General features: G+C 40.2%; 1 protein-coding gene across 3 annotated transcripts in view; it reads left to right on the forward strand.

The window, feature by feature from the left end:
• Positions 1-202: 202 nt before the first annotated feature.
• ASXL3 (ASXL transcriptional regulator 3) overlaps positions 203-27405 on the forward strand; it is a 129971-nt gene continuing 102768 nt past the window's right edge. The window contains exons 1-3 of one of the 3 annotated variants that reach the window (XM_027638714.1): positions 393-425; positions 24423-24486; positions 26311-26393. In XM_027638714.1, coding sequence (XP_027494515.1) covers positions 26338-26393 — 56 coding nt within the window. In that variant the 5' untranslated portion in view covers positions 393-425; positions 24423-24486; positions 26311-26337. Of the gene's footprint in view, positions 426-892; positions 918-24422; positions 24487-26310; positions 26394-27405 lie in introns of those variants that run through there. The other 2 variants (XM_027638713.1, XM_027638715.1) reach the window with 2 other exon arrangements.

Consider the following 27405-nt stretch of genomic DNA (forward strand, 5'->3'; position numbering starts at 1 on the left):
CGCGAGGCTTCGGGGGCCGGGCGCGCGCTGGGGCGGGGGGCGCCGCCGCCGCCGCCGCCGCCGGGGGGATGTTGGGCGCGGGCGCGGTCCCCCCGCGTGACGTCACAGCGCATTGTTGTGAGCGCGGCGGAGCATCCCTCAAGCTGTCACAGCTGTGCCGCCGCCGCGGGGAGCCTCCCCCCCCCCACACCTCCGCCTCCTCCGCCTCCTCCGCCTCCTTCGCCCCTCCCGCCCCGGGGGCTCCAGAGCTCCGTGTCACCGTATCATTGTCCGTGCGGAACCCCTCCGGGCGCCCCCCCCCCCCCCCCCCCCCCCCTGGTCCGCCCCCCCCCCCGGCCCCCCCCCCCGAACCATCTCAATGAGATGCAAACATGAAAGACAAGAGGAAGAAGAAGGACCGCACCTGGGCCGAGGCTGCCCGCCTGGTAGGTGCCGCGGCAGCGGCAGCATTGTGTGTGTGCATGTATATGTGTGTATGTGCGTGTGTGTGAGTGTATGTGTGCGAGTGTATGTGTGTGTATGTGTGCGTGTGTGTGCGGTGCGAGCGCGTCCCGCCGCCGCCAGCCCGGCGCGCTGCCCGCCCCGCCGCTTTGTTGCCGGCGGTCGGGGCCGCTGGGGACGGACGGGAGGGGGGGAGAGAGAGAGAGAGAGAGCGAGAGAGAGTGTGTGTGAGAGCCAGACTGAGGGGAAGAGTGTGCGAGGGACTTCGAGCGAGAGGGAGGATGAGGGAGAGCGAGCCGGGGTGTGTGTGCGAGGAGCGGGAAGGGGCGCGAGAGTGCCCGTGCGGGAGAGCGCGGTCGGCGGGAGGGTGCGGGTGCGAGTGCCGGGCTGAGCCCGGCTGGCGGTCCGTGCAGCCCGCGACTCTTCCTCCCGTCCCTGCCTGCCTGGAGAGGGGGAATAGCTGCGTCCCTTCTGCGGTGTGTGCGTGAGGAAATTCCTCTGTTCTTTTCTCTTCTGGTTTTTTTTTTGTTTTTTTTTTTTTTTGCGTGCGTGTTTGTGTGTGTGTAAATGCCTAGGGATTGTGCTTATCTCTGCGAAGTTCGTGCATAAGATATCTCAAGGAAATCCTTCCTTTTAATGTAGAGAAAAGTGAAATAGCCGGGAATGGCGTTTTTATCCCTTTAGTGCGGGCAGGAGGACCGGGGTGAGGGGCGTTAGACACAACTGTCCTGGGATTTCGCTTCACCCTCTCTACTTCTCCCACCGAGCCTGCAAATATCCAGGGCAGTCAAACTCGCTTTTGAAAAGGCTCCGTGGCTCTAGAGAGCTAGTCCATTCCCACTTCATTAAGAAACTGTCTCCCCTACCCTACTGTATCTGTTTTCATGATTCTGTGTTACTGTTTGCTAAATGTAACAGAGCACATTATTTATGTTGTTTTTCCGTTTCAGAGTATGTTCGGGTTCTCTCCATTCTAGGAATTTTAAAACCAATACTTATGCACGGTACAGCACGTATGGTTGTACACGTTCGTATGTGTGTCTTCTGCGAAGTTGGGATTGGTTCAGCTTCAGCCGAGTGTGTAGAAAGATGACGAAGCTGGAAAGACAGGCTGCTGGTTACATTGCTTTTTGTGTCTACACCAACTTTATCTTTTATTCGCCTCTGATACAGACTGAATTGCTTAAGTAACGTGCCAGTACTAATGTTGCATCTCTTTCTGGTAATGGATAGTGATATCTTGTTTAGTTAATTTGTGAAGCACTTTTCTGGTAAAAATGTTTTCACCTTGTTATATGAATTCCTAGATAGGAAGTCCAACCTCTCTCCTATGTAAGTAATTATAGGGTATTAGACAACCACTACCTATAGATGTCTCTGTAAGCTGTATCGAGGTATTCTCGTAGGCTCGGGCAGCGCTAAATTCTGATGTGGCTCACTGTACATCCCCCAACATTTTGTAAGAATGCAGCATTAGTGAAGATGTTCTGATATGGTGTCGCTACTGTCCACATGTCTTCTCACGATCTTAACAGAAGTTTAACTGCAGCAAAACACTCGCTTTTGCCAGAATAATTTTGGCAGCGGATGTTGCTACAGTACTTGTTTCTCTGTGCTTTAAACTGACAACATGTATTCAAAAATCTATAAAATGCATCGCTATCCTAACTTTACTCTTTCAAGTTGCTGCTGCAGTTATCACTGTAAGCTGTATTTTGTTTGACAAATGCACATAAAAGAATTTATTGTGTATCAAGTAAAATTGCTATTCCCTTGTGGTGGAATACATGGAAAAGTTTCAAGCCTCTGGAGAACAAAGGCTTAACCATTGCTTGGAGAAGGGCTAAGACTCTTATTTTCATAATGTCGTATTACCTTACATTTGCCACAGAAGAATCATGATTTGCTAAAATTAAGTAAAATATAAGCTGATACAATGCTGTAAATAAGTGGTGGAGGTGCACAAGGTCCACAGTGTGGTTTTGTCCAGCCTCTTGGGGTTGTCAAGTTCTGTAGAGCTTGCCCCAAGTCTGTTATGTGAATGTGTTGCTGCTCAGACCAACTACAGTCTCGCACTGAGCTTTACTACTTTTATGGTCATGTATGTTTGCAAATCACAATGAAAGATTGAAGCCAAAATTGCTGCTCCTTACAGTGTTTTATGTTTGGACCCTGATGGTTCATTTTGACTTTGTTTTCTTGGGATACATCAATAAGGTATTACTGCAAGGTTTGATTAAAATCAATTTCTTTTCACAGACAAGTAAACAATGAAGTGATTGATACCTACTCACAAAAAATGACTCATGAGTTACCTAGATCAATATGTTGTAAAATTGTATGCTGCTGAATTATTTTTAGGAAGAAGAGGGTGAATTAATACATACAGGAACTGTACGAATATTTATGTGTTAATTTTTTACAAAAGCCCTTACATTACAACAATATTGGGCTTTCAAAGTGAAGTGCTAAAAAGTGTGAAATGACAGAGGTAACATTGCTGGCATTGTTTTATTACTCTGTTGTGCACTTTAAATGCTGTACTTGCATGCTAGTTTCCCAAGCATTTTAAGTTCACTCACTAGAGCTGCTGAATTTTAGTTGTTTGTTGTGAGGTACCGTACTTAATTTTTATACACCTTTCAGACAGTGCTGAAGCAGATTTTTGTTTTATATTTCAATCGTACATACGCAGCTGCTATTGGCAGCACCCAGTAGCTTCCCAAATGCAAATGTTTCTATACTTGCAACATGCCTGTGAGGTTAAGTATTTTGACCTCTGCTTTACCCATGCCGAGTTGAGGCATGGAAAGATTAAGTACCTTACTCAAAGCTGTTCAGGAAATCTGTGGGAGAGGTAGTTATGGTACCAACAGCGTCTCTGTAGTAGTTCTGTTTCATAGTTGTAAAATCATCTTCCTTCTGTGGCTACACTTTTGCCTCATTCATTCTCTATTACTGCTTCTCTCACAGTAATTATGAGAGAAATTGATATGGTCATCTCTCTGTGTTCAATCTATATTGAAACTCATAATGCACCATGTAATAGTTATGGATAAAAAGGAGTACAAAAACTGGACTCGAGCCCGAAATCGTTACACAGCGCTCCAATTCCCACATTCACAATGAAAAAAGCAGAAGTACTTCAGAAAAATATATTACATGGCAGTCTTAAAATACATTGTAACTTGGAAGTGGTGAGGCTCCAAACTGACAGTGTTGTATTTACTAATTTTTAGTATTTGATTAAGGAGTCTTTGAAAACTTAAGTTCCTGCAATGCAGTGTTTTTTCAAGCTGTTCTCTTAATTTTTAAAACATAAGCAGGAAAGGACTGCCCCTTTATTAATCTCTTGCTGTAAATACCACGTGTGTGATACAGGCAGTAAAGCAGGAACCACTGGCATGTCCTGTATCAGAACTTGTGTTTTATGGAAGAAGTCTCCTGCAGAGAGTTGAATCTTTCTGTCTGCGACATGCTGCTTTTTTCCTCATGCAAGTCTGCTTATCTTAGGGCAAGGCATAGCCCAGCTTACAAGCATTCCTGAGAAATGAACGCATGTGCAGGATCAATGGAATGGTGGCATACCACTAACAGTTCATGTTACAGAACCCATTTTGTAGAACGCACATTTTTATGGACAAAGTTGCAACCTGTCTTTGCAACCTACCAAAGGGCATATCTTTGATGTAGACCCGATATGTCAACTTTGTACTTTGCAGCAGACTACAGCAGTGCTTATGTATGACATCGGCATTATCTCCATACGAGTTTTCTGCTCTTTGTGTCTGATAGACTAAGATAGAACACTTAAAAGAACAAAAGAAAATCTTTCAAGGAAGGAGGAGAAACATCCTGTCTTTTAGTTGATCGTCATTTGATGTAACCGTATTGTTGTTTTCTGGTCATACATGGAACTCATTAAAATTGAAAAGAAAGGTTAAACACTTGAGTCGTTAAAGCAATTTGTAGTGATTCCTTTCAGTTGAAAAAACTTTCATACATTTAGTTTCACAAGAACTCTCTCAAGCTGTTACCTCAAGTCCTGAAATAGCGAATTCTGCCTCTTAATAATTGCATGCCATAAAATTCTGCATAAAAAATAGTGAAATGAAAAATACTGAGAACGAAACGTACTGAAGGATACTATGCCACACAAGTGGCAAATAGGTTTTAAGTAGGTTGCAGCAATCCAACTTTTATTGTTTGACTTCTAGACACGATCCTTTTGTTATTTGTAGAAGGCAGAAAGAGGCCTGAACAAAATGAGTGGAGGCTGCTCACTTCGGGAATGCAGAGCTGAGAAGCACAGACCATCTGCCTGTGAAGGGTGATAGTTTATGGCAACATTTTAAAAGGATTTTGTGCTTTTCTGGATAGCTTGCCCTTATTATTGCCCTTTCCTGTAAGTCGTATTTTGAAACGCAGTTCAGTCCAGTCTCTGCAACTAGCTGACAATAAAGCTGAAGAAAATCCCAAGAGTGAGAACAGTAGTCCTTGTTTGGTTATTCATGTGTTGGATTGCCTCTCTAGTATTTTTGCTCTTCTCCAAATTTTGTTCTGAAAGAAAGGTTTTCTTGTGTTCTTGAAGACTTGTGTGCTTTACAGTGCTATGAAGAGTCCTTGTGGTTCAGGTGACATGTGCGTATTGGGTGCCTAATGTTCATACCTAAATTCTTGTGTTTTTTGCACTAGTCTCCTGACAGGATCCAGCTCTTAATTGAGAGCTATTCACTTGCTCTTGTAAACTTTAAGAAAATTATACTAATTAAATAAGCAAACCGATGCTGGAAAAAAACCCATGAAAAACAACAAAAGCCCATTAGAATTGTTAGCTTGCATGCTACTATGTTTAATGTGTCTGACTGTCCAAAAGCTGATTGTTGCTTCATCTGGTATGCTGAGATAGTGTAGTTGAAACAGATCATATTGCGGTATGGAAATATTTTTGTACTACATCTTCATATTTGAAGACTGCGGATGAAACAAAAAAGTAAAAGAGTAACTTCTGTGTAGCTAGACTAGTGATGATAATCCCTTTGACTTTTATGTTAAGTCTTCGCTTTTCTTACTATAAATAGCATTTTAAAGCATTATGAGAAAGGAGCTTCGTGTATCTTTAAAAATGGGAGATTTGACATAACTTTGTTTTATGGTATTAAGGATTTCTTTGTTGTTGGCTTAACAGAGACCTACTATTATTTCCATATTTGTTCCAAGTTAATTCTTTTTCAGACATGCAGAAACATTGTGGCTTGGGAAGTTTTGATGGCCTTTCCCTTTGATCCACAATCAATGCTGCTTTGAAGAGCTATATTTTACTTTGGTTTGCTCTAGGGTTTCCTTCAGTTTGTTTTATTCAAAGTAATTTTTGCACTTGTTAGACAAGGTTGAACCTGAAGTTATTTTTTTTTCCTACCTTCTTGGTAGTTTTTTTTGTTAGTATGAAATAACACTATTAAAATAAAAAATATTAAACCCATGCTTTTTAAAAGGTGATCTACAAACAAAATAGTAATTTCATCTATTACAGCTCACCTTTTGCATCTTTCTGGGGTAGATGGAGAAAAATGAGATTTTAACTCTTTGTCTTGAGACAGCCCTTTAATCCTTGGCATCACAGACCTTTAGGTGGGCAGGAACCTGACCCAGGAATGGAACCTGTTCTCAGTAATTTCACATTACTTCTATCAAAGCAGGGTTACATAGGAGAATACCCTTACAGGAACCTAAATATGAGCATTCCTCAATAGTGTGAAGGTGTTCTCAGTGCCTTAAGGTATGATTTAATGTTTAGTGAATGTTTCCAGTGTCATCTGACTTGCCGTTCTCTGTAGAAGAGCCAGTATTTTCCTGACATATGGCGTGTTTCTGCTGAAGTAACTGATCTATTTTCTTCCAATAGATTTGGTCAGTTGCATGTGGAACCTGTGGAACCACAGTGAAATAGTTTCCACTAACCACACCCTGCTCACCCTTCACAGCTAGGTTCCTTTAGATTTGCTAGCCCAGTTCACCACTTCCCTGGATCAAAACATGTCATTGCAGCATCCTAGTCTGGACTAGGTAGCATGCTGTCCTCAAGGTGAAAAGCCAAACTTAACTGTCCTTCCTGATGAAGCTTTTCTTTGTTCTTTATACTGTGATCAGCAGTCACTTGGAGAATCATTTGCTAAACTTGACCTCTTGGCTTTGGAGTAATAGGGGTTTTTTTCCTTCTTCTTTTTTTAATGTTGTAAACTTCAAGGTGTTTTCCCTTTTGCTGGGTATGATGATGATAATCTTGGCATTCCCTGAAATAGCAATAACTAAATAGAGGCCTCCTTTTGTGCTACGAAGACGTTGGAGAGAATGTGATTAGTGGAAGTTATTTCATTATGGTTCCATGGGTTCCACTAGAAACGGAGCAAATCCTCCTTCTGAGGAACTTGCAGACTGAAGGAATCAAATCCCTTAGCCTTCACTCTGGGTCAGCCTCAAATTTGAAGGCAGAATAATAAGCAGCACATCCTGGTACAGCCCATTTGTTCATCCTTTTAGTTCAGGTAGCAAATCCTAATGCTGCTCCAGTGCAACAGTTTGTTCATAAGTGGCCCATTTAATCACTTGCCAACTTTGAATTACAATTACCCTCCCCCCATATCATTGGTGTACTGTCCCTCTGAGGCTGCTCTGTTTTTGCATAGTCCTGCTAGATAGTTTTCTGTTGCTGGAGTTGCTTTCTTGGGAGGAGATGTACTTGCTGGGAATGGAAAAACAGTAGAGAGGTGCCTGCTTATTACCCTGAAGCTAATCTTAGTTTGAAAGAATGACCTATGACTTTCAGAATGGTGGTAGTGCTTTAGCACAGGCATCATGAGTGTCAGGAGACAGTTAATAAGCCATCTAGCAGTGCATACTGTCTTTCTGGAGCTTCTTTGGTGTCTCCACTGATTGCAATTAGGGGTGGCACTTAGTGTCGAAGGGGTCTAGAGCAGCTCCATCTACTTTGGTTCAAGGAAGTTCTGGTGTTTCTGACGTTGGAACAGGAATCTCTGGGTGATCTAATGTTTCCATCCTTTGACTGTTAACAGTTCAGCTCTTTCTAATCGCTTGAGCTCAACACGACAAAATCTGCGTGGACTCTGGCATGTAACTTTCCACAATATTGGAGGACCTTTTACATGAGTTTTTTAACATACAGAATCCAACTATTAGATTGCCGGTTATGACTGTCACGTGGCCTCCTGTACCTCAGGTGTCTGAAAAGACTTGCTTTGTAGTGCAACATTGAGTTTAGTTTCTGTCTAACAGCATCTGCCAGGATCAGCAACCACAGTTCAGTCTATTGCTCTGGAATCATCAGACTCGTCAGAGGGTTGGGCTATAGTTCTCTGTAGAAGACATTCCAGGTCATGTCCTAGATTATTATTCACGATTTTGGAGCATCAGAATGTAATTTCTTTAAAAGGCACGTATTACATGCTCTGTTTTAACATAGATTGGTCTAGCCAAGCCTGTGATGATGACAATCTCCTCACTGCTTGTAGGGGCTCAGCTTTAGAGATCATTATCCTGTGGATGACAGTTGCATCCTATAAAGCATAATCTGACTTACAGATAACAACATTTCCTAAACCTCTATGACTTCGGAAGTGTTCCTTGAGAGACAAGATCTTGAGCTACTAGATTATTTGTTTCAGAGAACTCAAAGCTGTTTTCTTTCTCTATTCTGATCTTGCCTAAGTATAGACAGGATCAGCAATTTAGTGAAGCAATCATTCTAATCACGGTTTGTTTTTTTTATCCTAGTTAGCTTTCTGTGTAACTTGATGTCTAGAGAGGGAAGGGAGTATTAACTGAAGTATACATCAAATATTGAAGGTCAAAGTTTTACTCCATTTCAGCTGACACTTAGCAGTCTAGAGAGCCTGCCTAACTGTGTAGTGGTTCACATAGGTGGTGAGATGCCTTGTAAAATGTCCAGAACTCTAATAAATCACAGTCAACTTTCATATTCCATATGATTTGTTCTTGTTTTTGTGATTTGAACCTTCTTTTTATATAAAATGAGGCTCTACCACTATTGTATTGCCAAAATACTTAACTTCATTCTTCATTAAGTGTTAACTTCCTGTTTTGATTATTCATTTTTCTGTACTATCAGTTGTAAGTGAACATCTGTTATATCTGGTTTTGGATAAATGTTAATTCTTTTTATGCCTCAAAATTCCCAGTTATACATCAACTGCTGGCATTGCTGTATCAGAGAAGCAAGTGACATTCCATGTCACTCTGCTTGCCTGCCAATATTGCCTAGCAAGGGTAGTGGGAGAAAATAGACCCTTACTATCCATAGCCTGCTGTCATACTTCTGAAGCAAGACTCAGATAGGCAGCTATCTCAAAATCACGACGTTCCCTGATCATACCAACTTCTTGAGCCTCATTTGACATTTCTGTCATTTAGAAATTCTAGACAGGTAAGACCAGTGTGAACCTCTTTGGAATTTGGTTTCGAGAGTGAGAAAAGGATCTTAATTAGTGTGTTACTCTGATAATTATAGAAGGTAACGTTGGAAAGGGCCTGAAGGTCACCTTGTCTGTTTAAACTTGAAAAGAAGTCACACTAGTTACAGTCTTGTGAAATCAGTAAAATTTCTTGGTAACTTACATTACCCATAGAAGCTATGACTTGTGTGACCTTTGCCACAATCTGATCTTTTTTTTGTGGAAATTCACATTCTACTTAAAAAAAATGGGGGAACTAGGAAAATGAAATGATTATGAAAAGTTGTCCAATGGGTATGATTTAGAATTCAGATGCATTGTTAAGTCTTTTTTTCTGACAGTGACCAGACAGAAAGCATCAATTTTCTTGTACAGATTGAGAATTCTGTGTCCAGTTAGTGGTTCTCATTCATATTCTCTGTTTATTTTGAGGCAGTTTGGACTTAGATGCTTGATTTTTTTGGCAGTTTGATATAGCAATGCTGCAGCAGGTTGTATCTAGAGCAGTAGTGCTTAATGCATTCTGATCTATTTCATAATTTGTGTCATTCATAATGCAGATTTTTGAGACATCTTGCAAGCAGTCATCTTCTATTTTGGGAAGAAAAAAAGCATAATAACATAGTGAGGCTCACTGTCTATCTGTGGAACAAGCTCCATAATTCACTGTTGAAGAAATCTTCAAATAACTTTATATTGAAGAGATGTTAATACCTTTTTATTACTGGTTTCAAGATGTTCCATGGCTCCACAGGTGTGTACCTTTCTGAAGATGTCAGGGACTACCAAGTGTTTGCCCAGATTGCTCTTGTATTGAGGTCTCTTGGTTTTAAAGTTTGGGTTGTTTTTTCTTTGTTTAGTTGGTTGGTTTTGGTCGAGAATAAGAAAGATCGCTGATTTTGCTACATTGACAATCCTTGTCCAACAGGTTGCTTGTCTTTTTTTTTTCCTGTTCCTGGGATGCTGTACTGTCAAGTTGCGTTGCATTGCTAAACATCTCCTGTCTGTTAAGCACATGTCAGCAGAATGATTGGGCAGTTCAGCAAAAGCTTGGGTCCATTGGGCCAGATCATAGAAAACAAGAGGACAGTGGTACCGTAGAGCATGAGCTGCCTTTGATAAGTCTACTGATCTCTTGAAATTATGGTGGAGATTCTTGTGATGATTTTGTTCGCCCTGCCTAGTACATCTGTGCCGCTGGAGACTTCGAATACAGATCACAGCACAACAGTGGCCTCCTGGGCAATAACTAAAGTGTTTTTTGCCAGGTATCCCAAAAGGAAATATTTGTTGGGAGGACAGAGTAAGGATTGAATATTTTGATGTGACCCCTTGAATTCCTGACTTAGCAGTCCAAATCTTTTCTACGCACATATATATATATATATTTTTTTTTTTTTTTTTTTTTTTCCAAATATTGGGTTACAGGCCTGTGAAACTGACTTGGAGAATAGGCTACATTACTGGACGTTTGATCTACTCAGCATCCTTTGGGTAGACAGTTATCAATACCAAGAAGTGGATGCTGTTTCCACCTCTTGAGTAGGTCCAGTTTTGTGGTTGTTTTGTCTTGCCTGTCAAATTCTTCATGCTAAAATGCTGTTCCTCCAGTCACTGTTCAGGGATCAACTGGCACACTTCCAATTTCCCCTATTGTTTTTGGAATGAGAGCCACCCATCTGAGTGGAATGTAAAGGATAACCAACCTTATGACTTTGTCTTGGATTGATGCTCCTTGTCTTTACTAAAAGTCTGTTTGTGAAATCTATCATTTTTAGAGCATGGGATGGGCACCCAAAGAGCAGACACTGAAAGAAAAAGGAATTACTGCTTTAAGCTAGCTTGAACACTGCAGTTATTTTACGAAGAAGGATCTTTCCTGCTCTTCATGAGACAGAGTTCTAACGACGGTTAGCCCTACTAAGTGGTTGTGATGTTAAAACATGCTCTGGTTTAGGTTTGTAGAAGCACTTAAGAAGTAGAAGGCTGTGGCTTCTTAAAGTAAACTCGGAGATTTTTATCAATCTGTCTGTGCAAGTTACTGCGTGCTTGTTATACACACGTCGCTGATGATTGTTGTATTTACTAAGTAACTCCATGGGAACTTCTCAGTACCTGTGCTGTTGGTCAGCCCTTCGCAGGAAATGTCTGATGTTCTCTGTAACCATGGTGGCTTGTTAATTTAGCCTCCAGGCCCGCAGCAGCATTGGCACATGAAGAGGAGACTTCAGAACTCGTATACGGCTGTATGGGGAGTTTTCCAGTGAAAGAGATTATAAATGTGGGAGAAGTGAACAAACAGATGCATAACTGACTGAAGGGTGCAGGATATAGGGCAAGAGATAAGTAATAATAGGATTGGACAGAGTGAAAGGCCTTGAGGATAAAGTGAGTGGCTGAGCAACGATTTGAGCTATTGTGTTCCATGGACTCCAGAACGGTGGTCTTTCACCTGCTCTGTGAACTACACAGTGAAACTCCACTAGAAGATGGGGAACTAGAAAAAATTAGAAGTAAGAGTCCAAACAGTTGATCAAAAATGTTTCGTATGGATTTTGAAAGATAGAAAAGCATTGTCTTACTGACTTTTAATCTGTTTAGAAAAACCAACTAACCAAAAAAACAATCCAAGGTACCTTAGTAAAAGTAGATAAAATTGTAATAAAAACATTTTTTTTCTTCAGGGACCTGTTAGATTTTTTTTTTTTTTTGTAGATTAATATTTAATTAAATAATTGTTATTTTGCAAAAGAAAACACTTCTGTCTCCATTAATTCTTAGAGTTACCTACTTTGCTTGGAAATACTGTTTGTTGCATTTTCAAAACATTCTCATCATACTGTACAGGTTGCCCAGAGAAGTTGTGAATGCCCAATACCTGGAAGTCTTCAAAGCCATCTTGGATGGGCTTTGGGCAGTGTGGTCTAGTAAAAGGTGTCCCTGCCCATGGCAGGGTGTTTGAAACTATATGATCTTTAATGTCCCTTCCAACCCAAACCATTCTATGGTTCTGTAATTTTCAGACTCTTTAACACTTCCATTAAATTATTTTTTTTATTTTTTTTTAATCTATCTGCGTAGTAAATTTTAACTGTCCTTAATGATGACAGACTCAGTTTCATACTGTAGTTTTTATGTGCTAACTTATTATATTAGTGTCTGAGCTTGTAGGAGAAGGTTTCAAACTGTTTAAAGTAATGTTAAGTAGACTGAAATAATGCTCCTGTCATCATTTTGAGCCAGATCTACAAAATAGGCTGCCTAGATAAGTGAGGTTGGTATATATGCATGGTGGTTGGAAAATGGTTCTAAAGGAGCTACAAAGAGAATAAGAGGTTTAAGAAAATTAAAAAACCACTGCACCTGTTTGCTGTAATCAGCATTGTTGGAGCTGTTATGGCAAGAAGCTTCATGTGTTAAAGTGTTGTTAAATTTTGGACTTAATTTTATAGAAAAATATGGGTGTGGAGGAGGAGAGAATGGATCTGGGGAAAGCATTCTGAGATTTAATGTTCTGAAAAAAAAATGATGTTTTAAATGCTCCATACATACATAATAATAGTTATGAAGCTTATTACTTTTAGTACTTGAATACATTTTTTGGGATTAGTAGAAGATAATGAAACTGGGTTTATGTCTGTTGGCATGACATGTGGTGAAAAGAGTGTGTGCCTGGGTGATACTGGTGTAATCCTAGGGAGAAAAATGACAGCACTGCATTGGGAAACAATAAAATGGAGATGTTGTTGTACCAATGAGAGGTAGAATAGCAAAGATACTAAGGGAGGAGAAAATCCGACTTACAATGAAAAAATGAGAAAAACCCTGACTTTCTCAGTTCAAGGATAAAATTGCATGTAATTTGTTGATTTATTAATTTTGCTACCATTTCACTTAATTAGATAATCAGCAAAAGTCCCCAAACCTTCATCTTTGAAGTTAGGATTTTTCTCAGGCTTTGGGAGTATAAGAATTGCAAGGATACACCAAGAGGGAAAAAAACCCCAAAAACAAACCTGTCTTCCCTCCTTTGTAAAAGACAGGGCCTTTGTCTTAGAAATGAAATATTATGTTTACATTATGTTGCATTCTGTTTATTTTTAGAACAAGTTACCCTATGGCCTAACTTAGCCAAAGGAGTATTGTTGAAATTATAGGTAATCCCTTTAAAATAATTGAAAAAAAAAAACAAACCAACAGTTTGTCATCTGAAATATTTTCTCATTCGTTTGGTAATAAAAACTCCTATTGGAATTTGCAGAATTGTTTTCAATTTATATTGCCGAGGTTATTTCTAGAACAACAACAACAACAAAAAAAACCCTTTTGTTGGGGATTCTAGGTCTGTGGCTGTCTTGGGCATAGTGACCTTGATATGATAGAGTTTTCATTTCTCAGTGAAGTAGGGAAGTGGGTCAACAAAACTTCTGCCTTGGACTTCCAAAGGGCAGACTTCAACATGTTCAGGACAGTGGTTCAGAGAGCCTCTTGGGAAACAGCCCTTAATAACAAGGGGGTCCAGGGAGGCTGGATATACTTTAAGAAGGAAATCTTAAAGGTGCAGCAGCAGGCCATCCCTGTGTGCTGAAACATGGGTTGTTGGGGAACAAGACTGGCCTTACTGAATAGGGAGCTTTTGCTGGAGCTTGGAGGAGGGGGTGGGGGAGAGTTTGTGACTTGGGAAATATGGGTAGGCAACTCAGGAAGAGTACAAGGATGTCATTAGGTCTTGTAGAGAGAAAATTAGAATGGTGAAGGCTCAGCTAGAACTCCGTCTGGTCACTGCTGTGAAAGATAATACAAAGTGTTTTTATAAATACATTAACAACAAAAAGAGGGCCAAGGAAAATCTCCATCCTTTATTGAATGCAGAGAGGAATAGTGTAACCAAGGATGAGGAAAGGGCTGGAGTACTTAATGCCTTCTTTTCCTCCATCTTTAACCGAAAGACCAGTTATCCATCCTCAGGGCAGCCATTCCCCAGAGCTGGTAGACAGGAATGGGGAGAAGAATAGACCCCCTGCAATTCAGGAGGAAGTAGATAGTGAGCTGCTGTGCCATTTAGAGATTCGGAAGTCTATGGGTTCAGATGGGATCCACCTGAGGGTACTGAGGGAGCCAGTGGAAGAGCTCACCAAGCCACTCTCCATCATTTATCATCAGGCCTGGTTAACCAGGGAGGTCCCAGATGACTGGAATTTGGCCAGCGTGGCATCCTCCTGCAAGAAGGGTTGGAAGGAGGATCCAGGGAACTACAGACCTGTCAGCTTGACCTTGGTGTTGGGGCAGGTTATGGAACAGATAATCTAGAGTGCCATCTCATACCATGTACAGGGCAGCCAGGGGCTCAGGCTCAGCCAGCATGGCTTTAGGAATGTGAGGTCCTGCTTGACCAACCTGATCTTCTTTTATGACCTGGTGACCAGCCTAGTGCATGAGGGAAAGCCAGGGGATGTTGTCTACCTGGATTTCAGTGAAGCCTTTGGTACTGTCTCCCTCAGTGTAGAACACATTCTTATGTAGAAACTGGCTGCTCATGGCTTGGGTGTGTGTATTCTTCCCCTGGTTGAAAAGTGGATGGATGGCCAGGTTCAGAGGGTGATGTGGTGAATGGTGTTAAATCCAGCTGGTGTTCAGTCACCAGTGGTGTTACCCAGGGCTCAGTGTGGGGCCAGTCTTGTTTAACATGTTTATCAGTGATTTGGGCAAAGGGATAAAGTGCATCCTCAGTTTGTAGATGACACCAAGTTGGGCAGGAGTGTTAATCTGCTGGGGGGCAGGAAGGCTCTGCACAGGGGCCTGGACAGGCTGGATCAATGGGCCGAGGCCAATGGTATGATGTTCAACAAGGCCAAGTGCTGGGTCCTGCACTTTGGCCACAAGAACCCCACAGAGCACTACAGACTTGTGGCAGAGTGGCTGAAAAGCTGCCTGGCAGAAAAGGATCTATGGGTCCTGGTCGACAGCCATCTGAACATGAGCCAGCAGTGTGCCCAGGTGGCCGAGAAGACCAATGGCATCCTGGCCTGTATCAGCAGTAGTGTGACCAGCAGGACCAGGACAGTGACTGTCCCCCTGTACTCAGCACTGGTGAGGCTGCACCTGAAGAACTGTATCCAGTTCTGGGCCCCTCACTTTAAAAAGGACATTGAAGTGCTGGAGACGTGTCCAGAGAAGGGCAACAGAGCTGGTGAAGAGTCTAGAAAGTAAGGCATATGAGGAGTGGCTGAGGGAGCTGAGGTTATTTAACCTGGAATAAAAAAGGCTCAGGGGAAACCTTATTGCTCTCTGCAACTACCTTAAAGGAGGTTGTAGCCAGGTGGGGTTTGGTCTCTTCTCTCAAGTAATAAGTGACAGGACAAGAGGCCATGGCCTCAAACTGTACCACGGGAGGTTCAGGTTGCACATCAGGAAGAATTTTTTCACTGAAAGGGTGGTTAAGCATTGGAACGGACTGCCCAAGGAGGTGATGGATTCACCATCCCTGGAAATGTTCAAGAAATGACTGGACATGGCTGTGGTTTAGTTGACATGGTGGTGCTCACTCGAAGGTTGGACTCAATGATCTTGGAGGTCTTTTCCAACCTTAATGATACTGTAATTCTGTGATTATTTCAAAAGTACAGTGTTAGTTCAGTAGTTACACTGGAAGCCCAAGTCTTGGCAGTGTAATTTTTCCATACAACTGAAACATGTTATTATCAACTTCTAAAACTTTAAATATAAAATTACATGCCTAAACCCCACAGACATTGAATTTATTTGCCAGTAGCATTTCCTAGGAGCTGACAATTTTTAGTGCTATGTTTGCTGAGGAGATGAGACTTTGGGAAAACTCAGATCCTCATGTGTACCTATGTTGTTTCACATAGAAAAAGAATAAAACCCATAGCGGAATATAGTGTATAACAGCCATGTATTACTTTCTCTTTGTTTGCTTTTCTTGCTTTACAGTCACCATCCCAACAGGTAACAGTTTAATCTGTTCAGTGTATAGTGAGGGGTCTTGGGCTAAGAAATGTGCTGTGGTGTTAAGGGCCCTTAAAAATAGAAGCTTGTCTTGGAACAGGAAGCCTAGCTTTATGAGAATTCTCGGTATTTATATTCCCTTATAAAACCCTCTGTGATTCCTCTCAGTTGACCAATTACTTTGTTGTGATTCTGGCATTCAGTGATGGTAGTTGCATTATGTGTGTGGCTAATGCCCATCTTGCACTGTAACCTGGTCAGTGCTTGTCCAGCTTGACTTAAAGGGGTCAGCCAGTCTTGCAGCTCAAAATAATTCCTTCAAGTAGGGTCAGGAGTTTGGAGCCTTCAGAACAATTGCAGATTATTCTGAATGTTTTCAGTTTGTACCCCCATGGGGGAAGACACGTTCTGTATTTTGTTTCAAGATCTGATTACAAACTGTAGGTTTAACAATCAGCATTTTTATCTCTTCACAAAATCCGGCTTTGAAGTCACTGTTCACTTTTCTTCTCTGTAGGCTGGGTGTCCTATTGAATTTGTACACCTGTGCCAAGTGATTGCTCCTATTGGTTTTAATCTCTAAGGGAAATCAGCATCCAGCTGGTAGACAGTTGTACTGATGAGGACCCATTGATTTTTCTCTCCTATCCACTTACCATCAATAAGAAATGTCCTTAGCTTTCACAATACTTTTTTCCTGCCATAATGTTGCCCTGTTACCTGTCTGGTCACACTGTCAGGACTGGTCTCGTTCGCTGTTCGCGTTGAATGTGGATGTGATCAACAGCCTGATAAAAATGTTTAAGTCAATATTTGAGAAACCTAGATAAAGATAACACTTTATAGTGAGAGCTTTTTAGTAATGTGTCCTGTTTGATGTACACCAGTGGTAAAGAATTGCTGTTTTTAACAAAAAGACCCTTTTATATCAAGAATATTTATGATTTAGCAGTATCCAGAAGAAGCGCATTTAAGAAAATGCAGACAACTCGTGTGCCATTTCTGGAAAAAAATAATTATTCCCTTTTTAACAGAACTTTTGCTTATGATGTTGGTACTTTTTTTTTTTCCAGTACAGTATTATTTGAAGTATTTTCTTTCATAAGAAGAAGCAGGCAGCATGTAAACAAAATATTCTGTGTGTATTTCTCCAAAGTGATAGGCTTTTGAAAGACTATTATCTTCAATTTAGGATGTTCAGATTATTTTACAAGGTTACTGGGAAGAGGTGAGCATGTAACTTCTCAAATCTTCAGGAAAGCTGTTTGTACAGCTTACACAGACACAAATACAGAGCCATTATTTCTTCTTTATAATCTGCCTGTATTGTGACAAATGTTTCTTAGTAATAGTTGTTAAATAGTGTATTTTTTAAATGTTTAAACAGATGCTACCAAAAATTACTGTAAACAACCAATATGGACTTCAGTTCTCCAATAAAGGGTGTATTTAAGAGGACAAGTGTGGGTGGAGTTAGGTGATGAGATGGGGAAAAGGGCTGTGTGGAAAGACTGCTGAAAAGGACTGAACAAATAAATGACACAAAATGGATATGAGTTGTTGAGCTGCAAAATATTCTCCTGTTTTTGAAAATCTTAGATGACTAATTGTCAGCCATGCCATATGTAAGTAAGTAATGTGGGCTTCCAAATTTGTGGCAATTAAAACTGCCTAGCATCCCACTCCTGCCCTGTATTTTATTCTGTATACGAGTCAGTACTGAAGACTAATCTCTTATGACATTAATCGTCTCATGAGGAGAGACAGAATAAATCACAGTAGCCCTTCCTCTCTTCACTCATGAAGATAAATGCCATAACACAATGGCTGATCTTTGTTATGACACTAACCATTATATATTTAACAGAGATAGCAAAATCTCACTGACAGCTAACAAAAGAATTCTCTCTTTACACATTCTATGAGAAGGCTGTATTTCTTTAGTTCAAAAACATGCCTTATCGTATCTGTTCTCAGAGCAATTTAAGCAGTAGATCTGAATTGTGGCAGTGAACTCTATTCTGTACATCATGATGTCATGATTCAGACTAATAAAACCTGATGTGAAATAATTGTGTAAGCTTTGGAAGGAAATGGTGCGTAACACCCAAGGACTCGTAAGACTCTGCGCTTTTCTATTGTCTCTTCTGACAAGAAACAATAGCTCTCCTATGTAAAATAAACAAACAAACGAGCATCCTTCCCCCCCCAGAAAAAATCAAAAATCAAACCAATACCAAAATCATAATTTTTCATTTTGTGGAGATTTTGGTTTTCCCTTTTACCTCCAGTACTTAAACAGGTGGACTCAGGAAACTTAAAGAAACTTAAAGTGCCTTTTTACTGTGTCTGTGATTGCAAGGGACTTTCCTTTTTTCCAGCTTTACCACTTGCTGTACACCTCTTAGTAATTTCATTCGAGGTTTTGCATGCATTAGATACATTCTGGTCTTTCTTTCTGGGATAAAATTACTAAGAAATATTCTTAGTTATTTTCTGCATCTCTATTTGCTTATTATTTTGAAGAGAGTATCACCCAATGAGTAAGGAACAATCCAGACAAATGAGTTGTGAAGTTTATGGACTTCTTTTGTGAGGTTAAGAGGATCAGTGTGACTTATACTGGCTGTTCACCTAAATATCAAAATGTGCTGTAAATTTCATGAGTTAGTTTCATACCATCTATCAAAATTAAAGTGGAAGTATAATTTTTACAGTTTTATGTTTGCTGTCATTAAATGTATTTTAGAAACATAAATGTATTTATGGTGCATTAATGGAGTCAATGTCAGTTGCATTATGAAACTTCTCTTATCTTTTTAGTGTATGAGTTTTACCAGGATGAAATACCCAAAACAACCCAAACTAATATGTAAGAATATTTATGTAGAGTGCATAGTTTAAAATATTTTATTTGTATTCTATGTGCTCCTCTTTTTTTCCTTTTTTTCTATTTTCTTTTTTGCCTTCTGGAAATCTTAGGTCTGTATCTTTAGGATACTGTCTAACAAGATAAGCTCTGATAGTAAAACAGTGGCAAGAAAATCGGCGCAACTGTCACCTCCTGTTAAATTTGGTACATTCAGAGAGTAGCCAGTAGGAATTTTATTCCTCACATTAAAAGTAGCCCTTACACATTACGTTTGCCTGAGGAAATTAAGCGATGAAAGCTTCTGAAATAAACACGTATTCATTCTCTCTGTTGATTTTTCTGGGAAGTTTTACTCTTTGTAATTTTTTTTTTTTAAATTTTTCCATGATGAAACGTAAGTTATACAGCAAACCTTTCAGAAAAAAATAATCTGTATCATCTTTCAGTAGAGAAAACAGCATATATTGAAGCAAATATGCTTGAGGTTTTATGTTACTTAGTATTTTGGGGTTTTTTTTTTTGTTCCCTTGGTAGTAATGAATGTATTCACACTGGTGGTAGTTCTTTCTTCTGTTATCTGTAATATAAAGGCAGCTGACAGGGCCCTCATGTCCATTCAGCTCCATTAGTTCCAGTCCTAAGCATGGTCTCTGATTTATACAGGGGTAAGTGCCAAAGGAGAATTTTTATCCCTGCTGAAATCAGAGGCGTTTCAGGATTGTGGCCTGTGTGATCACTGAATGAGTACAGTTTCAGTAATATTTTTGGGTGGCAGAGCTGTGTTTTACTCCTTGTCCCTTCTCTGGAATAATTATTCATAGTTTTAAACAGCTTTGACCCATGTTTTTCAGCTGGAGGCACTGATGAAACTTCTACTCTAAATTAAATAGTCCAAGAATATGGTCCACGAGCCACAGGAGGTTGACAACACAATTTGTCCTGTCAGCACCTAAGAGGTACAGTGTGCTGCTGACAAGGTATTCAGTGCTGACTACCTGGGCAGCACTTACGTACCTGTGTGTGGGTTTTGGGGAACCCATGGCAGTGAACTGCATCTGTATGAATGTGCTCATGTTTGAGGAGGTAGAGGACATGGGAATATCCCAGTACAAACTGTGGTAAGGACTAGGGAAGAAAAGGTATTTTGGTAGGGATGTGGAAAGGTGGGAGATAGGGAAGTTAGGGGTATTGCAACACCTCAGAAGATGAGAGTAGCACTTGGAGAGCAGGGAAATGCTGGGCTGAGGGAGAGGCAATGCAGTGTTGGAGTACAATGCAAGAAGAGGTGTGTCTTACAGGGCTAATCAGAAATCTTGAGGCTGGACTGAGCCTGTCAGAACTGAGCTGTCATTCTGGGAATCTGGATGCTTGAACTGAAATCATCAGTGGTAATCCTGTTGCTAATAGTGGAACCCATACCGGCATAGCAAGTTTGAAATCATACTGGGGTATCTTTGATCCTGATCTTACAGAAATCTGATAAGATTCTGTGTGCTCACTAGGTTCATGCTGTTACAGTCACTGAGGTGTTTATGGGTCTGTGCTGACAGAGCCTTTAAGTGGAAGTTCCTGGTTGCTTGGACAGGCTGATTGCATTAGCAAAGAGAGAAGTGCGAAGGTTTCCATTTGTTTCAGTATGTCAGACCAGATCAATAAGTTATTGTAAGTTGTTTAGGGTTGAAAACTTTACATTTTCTGGCTTGATCTTTGAGACCACTAGCAATGGCAAGATGTCACTGCTGTTAGAGCTTGTGCCTTTTAAAGGAATAACCCAACTGTATGTTTAATTTTAACTGAATTTTAATCCAGTTCGTTTTGAATTCAAGATGTCAAGTGTACAGTTTACCTGGAATTTCCAAAGCGCTGTTGCTGCCTTTTTGTCTGTTTGAAATATGACATTATAAATAAATTTTAAAAAGAACAATAAACGTGTTCAGACATCTCAGAACAAGCCTTAAATGATCCAGTTAAAGCAGTAGAATAAACAAAGAAGTCATTCAACTTCTTTCTTGCTCTTTCCTTTCATTCAGTGTTTTAGGAGATGATCATGCCTTACATATCTTACTTCAGGTTAGCAAAGCTAGACAGTTTCAGACCATCTTGTAAGCAAATTCTGCAGTAGAAATTCTCTTGCAGGAAATACTTTACTATTTGTTCCCTCTAGTTCACACTGAAGTACTTCTGAGTGAAAGAGAGTTGAAGAAAATTATTTTATGAGTGTACTTTAAACCATTTGAACTCTACGGGTCAGTAGCATTACCTCTGAAACTAAAAGAAGTGTACACTAGCAAGTATGCACATAACTGCTGTTAAAACTTCAGCAGGTTATGGAAATTTTGTGTTGCTTTCTTATTCATGTTACATTTTTGTTCCTTTACTTTTTTACTTTTCTTGCTTATCTGTAGTGTCACATGGATTACAAAGACAAATTCATAGTACGGGGCATACTATGAAAGACATGTCTTATGAAATGTACTTTCTTCTACTTAGAATGTATAATTTCCTTATTGTAATTGCAACTGCTCAAAGACAAAAGTCCTACCAGGAGAATTATTATTCCCGTTTCAGCTTCTTTTAATATTTTATTATCTGGAAACTACTCTTTACCTTTCTCTTGATCACCATCAGCAATAGTTCTACTAATATCTATGTGAGAATCTGTGTTAAAATGGATCATAGTGCATCTTCCCTTTTTATCACCCCTCTTTTTCATTTATCTTGTACTCCTCCTTACTGTTTTCACCTCCTTATCCATCTCTATGCACTTCCTTTCTTCCCCCACTCTGTACCCTCCCCTCCTCTCTGAACCATTTACCCATCTTTCTTCACACAAAGGACTTTGAACTTTTACCAGGCTGCTGATAATTCCCCAATGACTAAAGCTGTTAATCAAAAATGAACACAAAAGATTTTAGTGGGGCATTTCCCACAATAGAAATCAGTCCTGTTAACCTCACATAAGCAGCTGGATAGGACAATGCTGGATTTTTTCCAGGACACTGTTCTTGTACCCTGTCTGATATTCCATCTTTCAATTCATTAATTTAGTAATGGGTGGCTAGAAAATATTTTATATTTTCTGCTTAGGAGAAGGAAAGTTATTTTTTTTGTTCTTCTAAATTCACCCTGCTGTCTTTGGGCAATCAGGATTGTCCATTGTGCAGTTCAGCCCGACTCATATTTAGCTGATGAGTAGGAGCACTGGGAATAACTGTAGTCTTCCTCTTTCTTCTCCTCCTGAGTTAATTTAAATAATGTTCTAAGGAGAATAACTTCAGTTTATGACTAGTGGCTCAGACTATGGTTTGACCAAGCAGATATGATAAAATGATCCTGATCTTTGTCAGCTATCTGACCTTCAGATCCCTGCCAGCAGCTTCCAGAAATTTAAGAAACTTTGGCCCCTTCCAGCTAACTATAGTCTGGTCACACAATCAGGATCATCAAGCCCACTAGACTGATCTGCCTGCTGCTTTTGGACCACAGCACAGTATCAGGCCACACTTGGTTCTTGTTTAGAAGAATTGTTTTCTGTCAGTGTAATAACTGATAGCTGCAGGCAAAGCTTCCCACTTTCTGCAGGAATGTTTATGGGTGGCAAGAGGGCTGACTCTCTAGTTTGCCTTTCTTCGCTCTGTCCCTCTGCTGTGTTCCCTCTACTGGTTAAAATGCAAATGATTGGACAGATTTTATTCAGGTAGTCACAAGCAGCTGTGTATATAAATTAGACTAACAATTCCATCACTTATATGGAGGTTCTCTTCCGATTCTGTGGGCAAGCTGAGCATTCAGGATTTCTCTCTTATGGAAAGCTGAGAGTCTTGACTCTGCACTTGAGTTTTCTTGTTAGCAGTTCACTGGAAAGTGTTTTTCCCCTGGTGTGGCAACTGATCTTTTTTGAGCAGTTGTCAACACACAAAAGATGATAGATGCTGTGGTGAGAAAAGGAATTTGTATTTTCTTCTTGTCTCATATAACTGATAGGACTTTTCCAATGAAACCGGGAATACATGTGTTTGTGGCATTTGTGTGATTATTTAATATGAAGTTGTGAGTTGATACTTGTAGGTGTCACAAATACAACAATTTGTCAGGCTGCTACCATTTGCTGGGAGGTTTGATTTCCGCTGTGCTTGTTAGGATCTGAGCCATCTTCTCTTTGAACCATTAACCCGGGTTTGAATGAACACCAAGAATGTGTTCTGTGCAATGACTACTACTGTTCTCTTTCAGATTGTCCTGATGGGTATCACATTATTTGTCCCAGTTATTTAGCAACTGTCCCTTTTTAAGGCTGTAGTTGAATGGCAGGAATAAATAGAGCATATTTGATCCTCTGTGATAGAAGTTGAAGTCAGTGCAAACCATTCTTCTGTCATTGTCCTCCTTAACAAAATACATCGAAACAGTCATATTCTTCATGACAGTCCTTTGGCATGCTTTAATTTCAGTGTTATTAGTCACTGCCCATATACGATATGAGTGTTGGTGGATGGAGTGGGAGGAAGGAGAGAGATATTTAAAACAGATTAGAGCTTTCTCCCCCGACGTACATTAGTTTTTCTGACCAAGAAGCCTGTGAGCCTGTGACTTAACTACACTACTGCATTTTAGTACGTTACTTGCCTTAAGGCACAGTTAGTTATTCAGTTTGAATTTCTAATATTATTTTTAAAAGTCTTGGAAATGCAAAAGGGATTGCAGGCTTTTAGCAGTACTGATGGTGAGACACAGAGGCAAGATAGGCTAGTGTTATTATCAGTTCAGTGTATTCATTTGCTCATAGAATCTTAAAGAATACTCTGACGCTGTTTTCTGTAACTGAGGGAATAAAGTGATGTTATCATTGAAATGTTTTTTACAAGTAATTATTTTTATTTTCTTACTGTGATAAACAGTGAACTTAAAACTGGGGGCGGGGGGGGGGAATAGAGATGAGAACGGACAGGATAGTGGGAGGGGCAGAAAAAAACCCCATCCTTACTTAGGTTCTCTGCTAAATTAATCTTCATTCTGATAAAGAAAATTTAATCATATGCACAATAACAGTATTTTCAATTTAAGCAGTGTTTGAATTGGAGAATTAATGGTTTTCAGTTAGGGTTTGAACAGTTCTTCAAATAACAGGGTTTAAAGGGTTAGATGAACAGAATTAAATTCATGGGGTATATGAACTGCAACCCACGCTACATGTCTGGCGTAAAGCAAGTCCACACAATGGGCAATTGTTTACCCCAGCACTTTCAGCCTGTCTAACATACTCTGCATTTCAGTTTGTCATTATACCCTGAATGTGTTCACTTCATACTGTGGTATTTGAAATCTGCCCTGTGGGTTTCATTAAACTTTCTGTAGTGGTGTTACACATCCTACTTGTTGGTTTCATTGTTGTTTGGTGAAGATGATCTTCCCTATCCATATGTCTGGCCATTGTTTCCACAGCCAGTTCAGTGCAGCTTCCTCAGCACAAAGTGCTCTCCCTTCTCCCATTGTCCAGGACAGGGTGACTTCTGATGTTTGCGTAGCTTTATTGTTTCCTTACTGTTATTGTTGAACTCTCATGGTAATACTTGGCACTTTACTGACTTTATAGAGTAGGATGTGATGTCGTAGAGAAGGGGACAGGGCTACCCAAATTTTCTCAATTGCAGGGAGGAGCTGCCCAGGTGTGCTGAGGGGCCTGTACTCAGGAAGAGAAACAGGGAATCCTCCACAGTGAGTAACCCCACTTTCAAGTGCACACAGTTTCCTTCATAGCCGTGTCCAGTACAGTGTAGTATCCTCTTTTGTCCTTTCCAGTTTGCTCTCTGGAATGTTCCCAGTTTAGTTCTTTTTTTCCCTTTATTTTGGTATGTTCTCATTTTACCTTGTCCTTTTTCTTTGTCTTTTTTCTGAAGGTTAAAGTTTCCATTTTTGTTTCTTCACACCATTAATCTTTTCTCATCCTAGTCTTAATCTTCATACACATTGTCATTTTTCCAATGTGTCATTGTGCTTCTGTCACTAATACATCATATCATTTCTCTTCCCTTGCTGTGCAGTGGCCCTCTTCCCAGCCCTGTGTGCAGTTCCTTCCGTCCTTACTCATTGCTGTACTCTTACTCTTTCCTTTTCTCCTTTCAAATCACCTTTGGATTTTCCTTTCCTGATGGATCCCTTTTGAATCTTACCTACTAATGTACACGAGATAAGCTCAGTTCAGCTCCCAGACCTTTCTAGTGCAACCCTCACTTCTACATTTTCCTTTGTGGAACTGAAAGATAAAGGATACAAAGCTCATCTCTAACAAAGAACTGAAGGATTTGGTAAACTGTGTTTTGGCTGCAAAAGGGAACAGGCAGTAAATCAGAACTGTAAAATGGCAGGAGAGGGCTGAGCTGGTCAAGTTGTAGTGAGTAGGGAGGCTTTGGTTTTAGGTGAGCTACTCGAATTACAGCCCTGGCTAGCACCCTTCACAGCTTGACTTGCTGATAGGATGTGGTGATGTCTCTAGTTCCTAGTGGGCAGGTATCCATATAGTAGTAGCTACTTTCACATTTACCATCATTTGGTAACTACTAGAGAGAAGCTCAGGATAAATAGAATCGGACCAAACTGCTTTCATATTTGCACAGGGTAGAAATGCAAGTTCTGGCTAAGATACGTGGTCAAGATGCTCTGGGAAGCTTGATTGCCGTGGCCTGTGCGGCACCTTTTACTGCTGACTGAAAGGTTTCATTTTCCAGGGCTGTCAGTCTGGCACGTCACATGAGCAAAAGAATGGCTGTTTGTTTAACAGCATAAAACTGATGGGGACAAAAAGGAAGTGGAAAATCAGAAAAATCCATACAAGATGGTTCTATCTGTAAAGAGGAGTGAGTTACTTTGGGCTCAATTGGAAAAGGCAAAGAAGTGGAAAACTGAACTGAACTGGAAAAATATACTGCACTCTGTCATGTAGCATCTTATGTGCTGTGACTGTTCTGACTGCTTCATTTTTCATTGTTTTTAGAAGCAAAAAGCATTTTAAAATTGAAACCTCACTGTCTCAATTCTCACAGTAGCTCCTGCTCTACAAGTGGAAGGTTTTAGCCAATTTTTTTCAGAGGTCATGGTGAAACCTAAGTGTAGAATATTCAAATGACCTCAAATAGTTCTCAAGTAATAAAAATCAAAGAAAGTGCTAGTCTTTTTTATTATTATTATATTTTCCCTTTGGTTTTTGTGTTGGTTTTTCTTATTCCCCCTCTTGTACCTGAAAGAAAATCTGTTGCTGTGTCATAAAATTAGTTGCATATTTCAATTCTTGTATTTGGAACCTGGTAAGAATTTTTTCCAGGCAGATGTAGTAGATGATGTACAAAAACAGCAAGTAAATCTTTTTCTTGCTGCAGTTTCCTGGGTTGTATCTGGCCTTCCAACAGACAGAGGACTCCAGTCTCAACACTACTGTTCCCTGCCTTTCACAAATGACTAGATAAAAACTGCATGATCATATAGCCTTTCAGATTCACAGGACAGCTGTGTCTTGTCACTTACACATTTATTATTTCTTTCCAGGCATTGGAAAAGTACCCCAACTCACCAATGACTGCAAAACAAATATTGGAAGTCATTCAGAAAGAAGGGTTAAAAGAAACAAGGTCAGTGTTTATATGTTCTGTATTTTTGCTATATTTTTGAAAACCATCCAGGAGTGGTATATAATCTTTACAAAACTTAAAGTGCTGTCTGAATTGATTTCCAGTACCAAAGTGGGAAATATAGCTGATAGGTTTATTAGTTCAAGGCTTTTAAAATGGTTGCTGGCTGGTTTAACTTTGTACCTTCCAAAAGGAGTCTGTGGGCCAGCTTAAGTCCAGTGGCTTTTCTTTACAAAGAGGGTGTGATCTGCTCAGACAGCCCAGAGCTACATCTCATTTTTGCTTAAGTACTGAAGTTTGACAGCTGGGTTACCTCTGCCGCTGTGTGCATGGAGAAGGTGCAAGATGAAGCTCGGCACACTTCTCCTCTCCCTTGGGTTTGTGGTCTGGCACTTAAATCACTGTTAGGACATGATGGTGTTGCCTGTGGTTACAGGGGTTATGCTGATTAAGAACTGGGAATGGAAGGATAGGGGTGTTTGAGCACTGGGAGCTTATCTGTGTGGCTGCAGAGGATGGATACAGCAACTGATAACTGATGCAGCAGTTCCACTGCGGAGTTTCTTAATAACAGCGTAGTCTGGATGTAGATTTCAGTGATAATGATTAGGCTTTTAGGGGGATAGATGGCTTATCCAGAGCCTACAGAAATAAACAGTTGTCTTCCATAGACACCTGGTTCAGATGGGCATGCAGCTTCTTGTTTTGAAAGATGACTGTCTACTTGGTAGCTTCTCTAGTGACCTGCAAATAGAAACTTGAGCAGGAAGTAAAAATAAGGAAAAATTGGTTGTTTGATGGGGTTTCCTACAAGATGCACTTTCCTCTTCTCCAAATGTTATAGTAAAATCTTTCTGTTTTAATAAATTGTTTTAATACTTGTTGCTGTCTCAAACCAAAGATAGAAATCTGCTTTTATTTTAATTATATCCTTCTAGTGTGGAACCTAAAGCCTAGGACAAGAGAACTTCAAATCCCATGTAAAGGTGAACCAGAAGTAAACATGGGACAT

This window comes from Corapipo altera, unplaced genomic scaffold (assembly GCF_003945725.1).
Source record: "Corapipo altera isolate COAL_440 unplaced genomic scaffold, ASM394572v1 49, whole genome shotgun sequence".
In the NCBI taxonomy this organism is placed as follows: Eukaryota; Metazoa; Chordata; class Aves; order Passeriformes; family Pipridae; genus Corapipo; species Corapipo altera.